This window comes from Petromyzon marinus, chromosome 55 (assembly GCF_048934315.1).
Source record: "Petromyzon marinus isolate PM22_M1 ecotype Great Lakes invasive population chromosome 55, UKy_Petmar_22M1.pri1.0, whole genome shotgun sequence".
Taxonomy (NCBI): Eukaryota; Metazoa; Chordata; class Hyperoartia; order Petromyzontiformes; family Petromyzontidae; genus Petromyzon; species Petromyzon marinus.
Window position 1 is genome coordinate 10,659,378 of NC_133721.1, and position 12,286 is coordinate 10,671,663.

Here is a 12,286-nt window from a genome sequence, read left to right on the forward strand (position 1 = left end):
TATACAAGGTCTGATCAGATCGCACCGCTAACCTACGTACTGTACATCTTCGCCTGACCACCCTGCAAACTCGCAGGTTTGAGACATTCACAAACATAAGTGATCAATAAACCCGCGCATCCCAAGCACTGCATTAAAACAACAAACAAGAAACCAATATCAAATTTCACATCAAAACTTTGGAACCAATAACAACCAGAATGAATTTTGATTTAAAGCTTTCGTGACTGCAGTGATTCCTTATTCTTGGTTCTTTCGGTAAAGTCACGTTGAAGGGATAACAATAAAATAATAATATATATATAAAACAATAAAATTCCCACGACGTTTCGACTGCAACACGAGCAGTCATCATCAGGTGTGGAAACCAACGGCAAGAACCAGAATGCAGTACAGTAAAACCTTGGATTGAGAGCATAATTCGTTCTGGAAACGTGTTTGTAATCCAAAGCACTCGTATATCAAAGCACTCGTATATCAGTTGTGATCACGTGACGCTCGGCAGACAACGAGTGTACGTACACTACTCGTATTGCACGACCTCGCTTGTTTATCAAATTGATATTTATTTAAAAATTTTGCTCGTCTTGCAAAACACTCGCAGACCAAGTTACTCGCAATCCAAGCTTTTCCTGTATTCAACCACAAATTTTACATGGGGAAACTAACCCTGTGTGGTGGAGCCCATCAACAATGGATTTGACAAAGGCTTGTATAAAAAATCACCCACACCTCCAATGAGCACGGTTGGCTACGTACGGTGCGAAAGAAGTTCAACATATGTACGTAGACATTATAGGCATGTGCCTAAATAGGAACACCAAGCCTGGAACTCTCATTTCCCTTTACCCCCCATCCCCTGCCCATAACCCTCTGCTACAGTAACCTTGGCTTCCTGTCAACACCACCGGTAAACCTCTACTCTGTCGGACGTCACTACTTTTCCTCCGCTGCTCGTAAAGTTTGCAAACGCTCGCCCCTGCTGTCAAAAACTGCTGACTTTGCCTTTACCCAAGTCCGAGTTCAAGACCCTTCTCTAGTCTCCAGCTATGCTGTGCTCCCTGTGCAGACGCACTCTTACCATTCTTACAGCATCACATCACAGCCCTGACTTCCTTCATCCGTATTACAAATCTCCCTACCCAGCCTTTCATTCGGCTTTTCTCACAGCTCATTCTCTCCACTGCTGCACAGCGGCTAGAGATCCAGAAGCCTTGAGACACTTTATAAAATACAACTGTTTGGTATCATACTATTTGCAGATACTGTACTATACAGTCAGATCACAAAAATGAACGCGAGTTAAAGATAGAAAGCAGACAATAATTAGAGTCTGTTCTCGTATAACGCGTGTTTTCATGATGCGAAATGGCTACAAAGCGATGACTGTTTTTGGGAACACTTTTTTATAACGCGGATGCGAATTGGATGTAACGCAATTGAGTGAACGGAACTACGTCGTGCGAATAGGAATAAGCGGTTGTGCGGCTGCCTCGGCACAGCTGTGCACAAGGCGGGATGCTGCTGGATGCTTCTAGACGCTACCCACGCACCTCAGTCTTTGTTCGGCCTGCGTATGCGTCTCATGCGTTTTCGCAGACTGTGCTTTAACCTATATTACATGTTATTTATTACAACGCGAGTTTTTCATAACGCAGTGTTCTTCAGGAAAGCAACTACTACCACATTTTAAGAGAACAGACTGCACGGCCAATATCCACATGTTCAAGTGTCCTTTGATCAGCACACGAGACTGGACCCTGCCATAGGAATGTGGACTTTCCACCACGGGCTCAGGACAGCCAATTAAAGTCAGTACCAGACTCGTATACATGTGGTAAAAGGCATGAAAAATATATCAGCTGTGTTTCAAAACCTACTCAAATCAACTTCTTCTCGTGCCAACTCTCCAAATTACATTCGCAATGAGCCAGTCCTAATTTCAAGAGATGAAGAAATGTCCACTGGGAACTAACTCTTGGGACAGCAAGCAGAGCAACCACCCTGTGTCGGAAAGAACAGCCCACGAAAAACGGCATCACAGATTATTTTTTTCTATCACCCCAAATGGCCTCGATATTCACAAGAGACAAAGGTGTTTTTTTTATGAGTGCTGAAAAAAAGAGTGATCATTGTATGCCAATGACATATAAATCTTCCATTTCTCACAAGTGGAATAAAATATATGGAGAGAAAATCGAAATTTTACATGGCTCTTTGTTGTGTAGCTGATACCAATCGATTCTGTCCACTTTTAGAATTCTGTTCAATCACGGGTTGATGATGAAGCCTAGATTCAAACCCAGGTTTCCCACAGGTGCCAGGTGTGTGCTCTGTCCTGGTATTAGCCCTCTGAGCCACCGAGCCACCTCCAATGTATAAAGTATTCTGAAGCGTGTAAAAGAACCAGAGTAGCAAGTGGGAAAACACTTTTGTAATAAACACCAACAGGCCAACAGCCTACTTGCAGCACTGCCATATACAGTTCTCCTCCTCCTAGCCCAGCAGGTAGGCAATTCACACACGTTGACGATCACAGCATGAGCCACCGTCCACACCCACATAGCAGTGCTCAGATGCACTGACTATATTAAACCCCACTGGTAAAGCTCGACATTTAAAGACGATCACTGTGTCACGTGCTTTCAGATGCGCTTCTGTGGCCGTCTGGAATTCTCTCCCTTCCCATATTTGGAAGTCACTGGAGCTATGCACTTTTGAATCTAGATTGAAAACGCATTTCTTTAAAACTGCTTTTGGTGTTTAGTTTTTTTGTCCTTCCCCCGCACCACAGAATAGCACGGTTGGCTACGTACAGTGAAAAAGAAGTTCAACATACATATATTTATATGGCACTGCCCAGTCTCTGCTCAACAGTGCAGTTCACTTTCTTGCACTTAGTAATGCAACCCCACAAAGTAGTGCTCATTTACAATCCCTGTATGAATGATGACCATAAATATGATGGTAATATTGATTTAAAGCTTTCGTGACTGCAGTAATTCATATTCTTAGTTTTTTCGGTAAAGTCACGTTGAAGAGAAACAACAAAATAATAAAATATATATCAAACAATAAAAAAATTCTCACGACGTTTCGACCATAACTCAAACGGTCATCTTCAGGTGTGTTGGTTTGCATGAAGCGTGTAAACCAACACACCTGAAGATGACCGTTTGAGTTATGGTCGAAACGTCGAGAATATTTTATTGTTTTATATATATTTTATTATTTTGTTGTTTCTCTTCAACGTGACTTTACCGAAAAAACTAAGAATATGATGGTAATAGTGACGATGTGGCGTTAAGTTGACCCTGTTTAAATATCTCAAATTAGTGGGAGTCCAATTCTGTACCAACTGAGCCACAAATAAGTCACGAGGATTGCCTTGCAGGTGTTGGTTTTATTTAATGCCACGTAGGAAGCACTCAAAAGGAGCTTGTTCAAACGTCCTAACGCAGGACACTCTTGAAAAGCACTCTTCAGACTCAGTGAGGCTACATATACAGGGAGTCCCCGACTTACGATGGAGATGCGTTATGACGACCCCATCGTAAATCGAAAATATCTTAAGTCGAAAATGGCCTAGCCTACCCAGGAGTCTTACAGAATGGTGATAATTTAGCAAAACAGAGCAATTTACAGTACCGTACTGTATAAACTATATACTGTATGTATTTATTAATTACAATACTGTATTACACAGTAAAAATTCAAGTAAAAAAACAAGGTAAATTCTTAGCCTACCTATATGAACTGCAATTTCATAGAAAGCTTTTTCAGGAAACTCCTATCTGCTATATAAAAAAAAAAACTTTTAACATGCATTGACCGTATGTATCGTATCGTGGTAACCCTAAAATTAAATCGCTAAAGCTATGTATCATACATGCATTGAACGTATCGTAACGTATCATATTCTACTGTACTCACCAAGATTCTGTCCGTCGTCTGCATACTTGAACGATGTTAGGTTGTTGATGGCTACACTAACTTAGTTGTCGGAAGAGGTGGATAGCGATGATAAAGTTACAGTATCGTACCTCGTACGCTGCAGCATTTGCCTGCCGCGCGAAATTAAAAATATTTAGCAATTTTGTCATATCGATATCCCCATCGTAAGATCAAAATATCGTAAGTCGAAGACTACCTGTAGAAATAATTATAATGTAAGGGGGGGGCACTCATCCCTGTTGCCCTGAGCTATTGACGGAAATTACACATTCCTATTGTGGAAGCATATGACAATCACATTGGTTTACGGGCGCCATGGTATTGAGATGTTAACTACCTCGCCTGGTATACAGGAGGTTGTGGGTTCGATCCCAACCATGACGCCTGTACATTTTGAGTTTGCATGTCCTCCCCGTGGTCGCGTGGATTTTTTTCCAGGACCTCTGGATTTTCCGTCCACGTTTAGAATCAACGTGCGTTTAGAGTATTTGGCTGCTGTAAATGTCCACATGATAAGCCACTTCGTTGAGCTTATCATTTGTGGCCAGGTCGCTTCTGAAAAATAGCTACATAGCTCCGAGGGGCCTTACCTGGTAAAATAAAAAATAGTTTGATCTTTTTAGTTTATTTTTGTCTTACCACAGAATGGACCTACTTATTTTACTGACGCCGGGAAGATGAGTTGCCGAGTCAACCTCTGACTGAGAATTTAAACTGTAACACTTTTGACCGAGTTGATTGTGAGCACAGCATCACCCAGCCGAGTGGTTAGTTTGTGGCACATGCAGCAGTGAATGGAAATCCAGTGGCATAAAGCCAGTGTGCCCAGTATGAGAAGAGAGCCCAAGTAGCCATATCAGGTCACAAGGAATTATGCAGTGACCCCAATATAACAAAGGACGTTAACTTTACATTTGAACATGTAAAAAAACCCACCGGCAAATCGTCGAATGGGAGGCCAGAAGTGGCGTTTAAGAATGACCGTGAAAACCACATTAATAAATACGAGGTGACCCAATTGACATTGCAGCTAGACGAGACAGGTGCTCTGGCTGCATGGAATTGTGTTTATATAAGTGGAGTGCCGGTAGGGGCACTCTGACCCCAAGATGGGCAGCAGACCAATGCCACAACAGAAAATTATAATATTAAACTATCACTCTCTCTGTCATCATTAATTTTCCATCCACAGCCATATGGAGGCATTCCCCATATTGTCACTGCCTCGAGCACTGTGCAAATACGATCATCCCACACCCGTGCACACTCTAATTGCCACTCCATGTGTCTTTTAGCATCACTTCATGCATCTTAATTGTGTCACTCCTCTCGTAGCTCCTCTTTAACATGAGAGATACTGCATCATTGTGCGTCTTAAGGCAAGTAAAAAATGGGGTTAATTTAATCTTAACTCGAATGTTAATCCATGTACTCACAACTCAAGGTCAGGTGGTTCTACCAACAAAGCTGCATTGCAGCGAAGTGATCTCATATTTGTAGATTTTCTCTTCTCACACACAAATCACTCAAAATGAGAGTAAATTGGCCAAGCAGCTGAGCGCAGGACTTTCCTGAAATGGCTTGATGCTCAGTGTAGATTATCTGTAGTGTCAATGTCTCTCTATTCAAGTGAGCAATGGGGGGGGGGGGGGGGGGGGAGGATGCTCATCTGCTGGTGGCCCCTGACCCAGTTCACGTGTTTTTCCTATTTTTCTGACGTGAGTTTCTACTTGCAGTACGCGTTTCCCTTTCTCTTACTGAAAACATCGTGCATGTGCCTGCAAGTTGTGCTTGCAAATGTAAGCACGGCGATAGATCTGCTGAGCTTAATATTGCAGAAACACAAGCATACGTGAAACTTATCGAACGAAAACGGTCTGCAATACCAACAGCAACACTTGCCAGCCTTGGTATGGCTACAGATTATTGTCCTAAATCTGTAATAAATTTAAGACCCTTATGGGATGCTCATAAACTTCAAAACACACATTTGCACACGAACAATTTCCTTTAATTAAATTACTTTAGACGGAGCCCTTCAAGACATAAATTACATGAAATGCGTCTCGTGGTGCCACGCTAATCCATTAGATTATGACGTGCTTTAGGAGTTTGCAAACTGCTTTTCTGTGCTCAAAACTCCACACATTTAAATATAAGCAGTGGTTCAGTGTGGTTCAGCACGTGCGGACTTGTCTGAGCTACAAAACAATGTTTACACATACTTTTAAACACACGCCAGATTGAAGCACGCACGGACAACTGCTTTCACATCACTTGACACTGCATATTAAAGACCCACGAGACCCAGACTACTTCATGGTTAGTTCTCTCTGAAAAAAACCTGCTGTTTTACAGACTCTCACTTTTTCTCAAGTCACCATACAACGCCCGTAAAACGCCTTGCAGTTTTGTTTTAGAGATATCCATCACATTTTGACTCGTCACTAACTTACACAGTCGATCACCATCACTCATGTCGCGATTTCACGATATATACGTTAACGTTCAACAACAGGCGCTGTTGGTGAAATTGCCCACAAATATTAACCGGATACCAGCAGCGAGGAATCCGATTCCAGTCGTTGCTCAGAAAAAAAATCGCCCAGCCGCAAACGTGTGCCGATCACAGTGCTACTAACGAAGGCTGCTGCGACAAGTCACTTCATGATAACATGACCACGTTGTACTTTTGACGTATCCAGCCGCGCTAATCAGAGGTGCGGGGGTATGTAGATGCACACACGGTGAGAACACATTCATACAAAGACCCCACGTATAGCCTTAACATACTGTTAGGGGAAGTGCTTTTAGCGAGCACCTATTAAGGCCCCGCACGGCGCACGAGCGGGCGCGTGGCCATCACCACGCCCGACCGCCTTTGTATCTCTAGCGGCGATTATTACACACTGCACCCGGTACTCGTTTGATGCCGAGTCGACCTAGGGGAGGCCCAGGACCGGTTCAGATAATCGTCACTGGTATTGGTATCCGTGAGCGGAAACTCGTGTCGCCGGGTTCGTCAAGCTGTGCAATAAACGCTACGCTACCGCTCCCCGTACACTCTCTCTCACACACACACACAGGACATCTGTGAAAAATTGCTTTATAGCTCATCCGACTCCTCCGGTATACACATTCTGACAAAATATGCAGACACACACACAGGACGACGGGACAGCGAGCACAACTCCCGAGCCCGACTTCGACAACAGCAAACGCAGCAATGGAAACGTCGTGGACTCTCGCTCGAGCGCTCGACACAAGACTTCGCCGTTCAGAAACAGGACACCGCCACCTCGGTTTCTTTTTTAATCTGCCGCAAAGATGGCTGGTGATGACTACCGTAATGCCAGGTGCGCAGTGGCGATAGGGGAGGCCAGGAGGGGTGCTCTGGTTTTGTGCACTATTCATCGCTACGAATGGTCACGGGGGGGTGGGGGGTTAACACCTCTCCACTGCAGCGGTGAGCCAAAGGCCATTGTCTTACTGCTGTTTTCATATCGTGCGCCTTCGCCGCCTCCTCCTCCTCCCACAACGGACGGGGTTGTCTCTTGATCTAAAGCAGGGGTGGGAAACCTTTTTTTCTGCCAAGGGCCATTTGGATATTCGCGGGCCATACAAAATTATCAACTTAAAATTTAGCCTGTTATATTTGGTCAAACATTTAATTAACTCGCCCCTAATGCGATGGCTGGAACCTGCTTCTCTTTGGCGAGGCGTGTGATGATGTTAGCCGGTATTGTGCGACGTTGTTGCTACTCGCAACTGCTTTTCCAGGTTTACTCCTAGATGTATTGAATTTCGAGTCCCGCCTGCGGTTGCCTTGGCAGGGCCAGAGACCAAATGATTTTGCGGGCCTCGTACGGCCCGCGGGCCGGACGTTCCCCACCCCTGATCTAAAGCAACAAGCTGAAGGGGTCCCCCCCCCCCAGCCTCTTGCCAGGGAGACGCCACCCGTCCACTTGTGCAAACGCGTTTCAGGTTTAAGTGCCAAGGAGGTGGCAACCGCAAATGCCTCCGTAGGATATTTATACGTGGGTAACGTATCGTGAATTACCGCTGGTCAGGGCTCCCAGGTAGACGCGACAACATGCGAGTATTGTATTCCGTCAACGCACAAACACGTACCGTACCGCGTGGATGCGTGCACACACATCAACAACCACCGTGCACTTATACACTACTGTATGGTGCGCAATGTACAGTAAGGAATGTAGGTGAATTGTGACAACGATGAGCACACAATTAACGACCGTTAAATATGCGTTGTACGAAATCACTTGGTATTCTACACGATGTAATTCCACGTACAGCTGCCAAACCATCGCAAAAAAAAAATTATTCAACAATAATTGCACATGCCCTTTCTCGTGTAAATGTCTCAACTATTAATACACACGGTGTGTGCGATTTTAAAAAAAAACATACTGCATAATAATATCGTAACGCTGCAAATGTGTGCTGTTGTGAAAATTACTATCGAAATTGAATTTAATTAACAAGACATTACACGTGTCTTGTCATGTGTATATATAACAATTGTTATTTATCTAGACCCGAAATGTGCAATCTACTGCAGTCTACTGCACATTTCATAATACATTTGTATATCATATTCATTATACAATGTTACTATACTGTCTTGAAAACACGTACTGTTCCACGTAGCTATAAAGTATACTGCGGTGTGGCATAAGCACAGTACCATAACACACTACCTCAATTACATCGTTTTAACACTAATTAGTCCTGTCACATGTACAATTATGATCATTACTAAACAGTAACATTGTATCTTATGACTATGATCACGTATTGGAGTACATTGCTATATGTGCTTATTCAGTTGTACTGGACACTGTACTGTTGTAGATAACCGCCACGAAAAGCACAGTTAAATGTACAATAATTACCCTCGCTATGGCAGCTGGAGATCACTATAATTAGATTGTAGCATCTTTACAACAATAACATGCTCTACTATGCACATAATACACTATACGACCGTACAATGCTATGTGCATATTCCTATTACCAAAATAACCCCTATCGTAATTAGACCGATTCAACGGTCATTAAATCGTTAATTAATCTCGATAAACATTACCGACTGTTGTGTTAGCGTCAGCAGCAAGTCTAAAATACACCGAAGGCTATTCACGGGGTACAGGCCAAAGCATCGGTGTCACCCGGCCAAGTACGCCGAACCCAAAGGAGGGTTCCGGGCGGGATTCTCAGGCCAGAACGAGGCTCGCTTGTCAAACTAGGCCCAACACCGGGGACGGAGGGGGGGGATTGTCAAAACTTCCGACGAAAAACAACGACGTGAACTTACGGGAAAGGCGCGTATTCTCATTTTCGTGTCCTTTTTGGTGGAACCCGGTTTCCCCAAATTGGAAGTCATGTTTAAAGCGTCTCTTCCGTCCCAAATGTCAATTAAAACACGGGGGGTCTGGGGGTGTGCAGGATGAGGGGGGGGAGGGAGGGATTGGTTTTGTTGGTGATTGTGAGTGATCGGGGGGGGGGGGGATGAGGGGAAAGAGGGGAACGAAAACAAATTCTATTATCACACTGCTCCGCTTCGCCGAGCGCGAGCGAGAGACGCGAGGGAGTTGAAACTGCGCCGGGCGCCGCTAAAATCTCGCCGTTTCTCCTCTCTCACGGACTCCACTCCATCATGGCGACAAGACGGCGCGCACTGCGCATGCGTCAAGTGCCCCCGCCCCCCAACTACCCCCCCTCAACCCCCGCCCCCTACTCTTCCCCCCCCCTGCCCCATCTCTATTGTTCTTAAAGCGTAACGATGATCATTAAAAGCCGTTGTATAGACAAAAGACAATTTAATTGTACATATATAAAATTAGGTCGACGTAACCGCTTCCTTGCAATATTTTTTTGCACCCAACACTCCTTAACGAATAAAAATGCATTTTTTGACACCGCATACCATGGGCCACGCGGATTTATTGGGAAGTGTGTAAATACAAATTTGTAAATGCCATCAGCAGCAGCAGCAGGATTTGGTTTATTTTGTTTACTACAAGCAAAACTCTGGACCGGTTTCGACATACGGCGTCTCATCAGCAGTCAGACTCGCTTGAAACAATACTAGCCAAGTGCCAAATGTATCTGCAGGGGCATCTATGAAAAAAAATAGCTTTTTAGCTCATCCAATTTACTCCACTAAACATGTTATGATAAAAGTTAATTTAGTTAGACGAAAAACTATATACGTGTACTGTAATACATAACACAATTGGTCTGAAAAGCCAATAGGCCGATTGGACTAGAAGAGGTTATGTGCGGACACAGAACTTTATATAATTTTAGCAATAGCAGTTTTGTTACGTGCAATGATGTCTACTTTATTGAATGCAATATTGGCACATTAAATAAATAGTTTTTTTTTTGTTGCATTAGAACAGGGGCTCCATCGTCGAGATTAAGCGTTCTGGCGAACACACCAAAACGCAGCGTGTTTGACAAGCCCAACGCTGCTGATGAGACCCATAATGTTGAAACCGCTCGATAGATGTCTTGCTTCAATGCTGTTGGACACTGATGGTCTCCAAGGTCAAAAAGGTCGATGGATTAAAATGTGTTTTTTAATGTTGTGCTGACGTTGGAAGTTGCATTTGTTTTTTTCCCCTGTTATTTGTGATGCTGCGTTGACAGTGGTTCGGTAGAACACTCGATAGATTCGTCATTTACATATCTATATGGACCATTGCCCGAAACGTTTTATTTTAGTCTTGTAAGGCTTTTGATTTAAAGCTTTCGTGACTGCAGGGATTCATATTCTCGGTTCTTTCGGTTAATGTCACGTAGAAAGGAAACAATAAAATAATATTGTTTTATATTTTTATGATTATATTGTTTCCCTTCTACGTGACTTTACCGAAAGAACCAAGAATATCTTGTAAGGCTGTTCCATTGCAGCTGTCAGGTGGGACCGACGTCATCGCGTCGAGCTCATGACGCAATCGCGCCGAAAGGGGGCGGGTGGGGGAATGTGACGTCATGCGCTTTCATGCGGAACTCGTGCACTGCAGTTTACGTGACGTAATCGCGCCAAGTGAGCAATGCTCCGGGCGGGAATGCGAAATTTTGCGAGATTACGTCATCACGCCAACACGGTTGCGGGCAGTGTTCTTATTGATGTATTGACGTCATCGCGCTATGGGATTACCGTATGCTTCAGATACAAAGCACAATTCTACCCACCCCCCTGTATTCAAACACAGGTGTTGGTGCGTCCTTTTTCGGAGGCATACGGTTATATAGTCAATATAAATTAGATTGTTAATAAATTTTGATTTAAAGCTTTCGTGACTGCAGTAATTCATATTCTTAGTTCTTTACCGAAAGAACTAAGATTATAGATTGATAATAATTTAAATTTAAAGTTCGTGTAGTTAGATTGTTCAACTTGACATAACTAGAACAGGCGAATGCTGTGGCCATTAAAATAAAGTAACCAACACTTAAAGACTAACTTAAGGTAGAACGCCAGGCCAAGTTATCGTAAATGGACAATGGTAAAATCGCCATTGCATGGAACAACCAGAAAAAAATAACATCTGCACTGTTAAGGGGTTGTAATAGAGGTGTGGATGGGTAAGGGATTTGTGGGAGTGATGTGAGTGACTTGTTGTTACCTGCAGTGTGGTGGGTGAGTGAGGGTCTTGTTGTTACCTGTAGTGTGGTGAGTGAGGTGAGTGTATTGTTGTTACCTGCAGTGTGGTGGGTGAGTGAGGTGTCTTGTTGTTACCTGCAGTGTGGTGGGTGAGTGAGGTGTCTTGTTGTTACCTGCAGTGTGGTGGGTGAGGTGTTTTGTTGTTACCTGCAGTGTGGTGGGTGAGTGAGGTGTCTTGTTGTTACCTGCAGTGTGGTGGGTGAGTGAGGTGTCTTGTTGTTACCTGCAGTGTGGTGGGTGAGTGAGGTGTCTTATTGTTACCTGCAGTGTGGTGGGTGAGTGAGGTGTGTTGTTGTTACCTGCAGTGTGGTGGGTGAGGTGTCTTGTTGTTACCTGCAGTGTGGTGGATGAGTGAGGTGTCTTGTTGTTACCTGCAGTGTGGTGGGTGAGTGAGGTGTCTTGTTGTTACCTGCAGTGTGGTGGGTGAGTGAGGTGTCTTGTTGTTACCTGCAGTGTGGTGGGTGAGGTGTCTTGTTGTTACCTGCAGTGTGGTGGGTGAGTGAGGTGTATTGTTGTTACCTGCAGTGTGGTGGGTGAGTGAGGTGTCTTGTTGTTACCTGCAGTGCAGTGTGGTGGGTGAGTGAGGTGTCTTGTTGTTACCTGCAGTGTGGTGGGTGAGTGAGGTGTGTTGTT

At 44.1% G+C, this 12,286-nt stretch overlaps 1 protein-coding gene across 3 annotated transcripts in view; it reads right to left on the minus strand.

Moving 5' to 3' along the window:
- CUL3 (cullin 3) overlaps window positions 1–12,286 on the minus strand; it is a 50,142-nt gene that overhangs the window by 35,798 nt on the left and 2,058 nt on the right. For 2 of the 3 annotated variants that reach the window (XM_032974928.2, XM_032974927.2), the window contains exon 1: window positions 9,293–9,662. The exons of the other annotated variant lie outside the window; for it this stretch is intronic. In XM_032974928.2, the coding sequence (XP_032830819.1) occupies window positions 9,293–9,361 (69 nt within the window). In that variant the 5' untranslated portion in view covers window positions 9,362–9,662. Of the gene's footprint in view, window positions 1–9,292; window positions 9,663–12,286 lie in introns of those variants that run through there. 3 annotated transcript variants of the gene reach the window in all.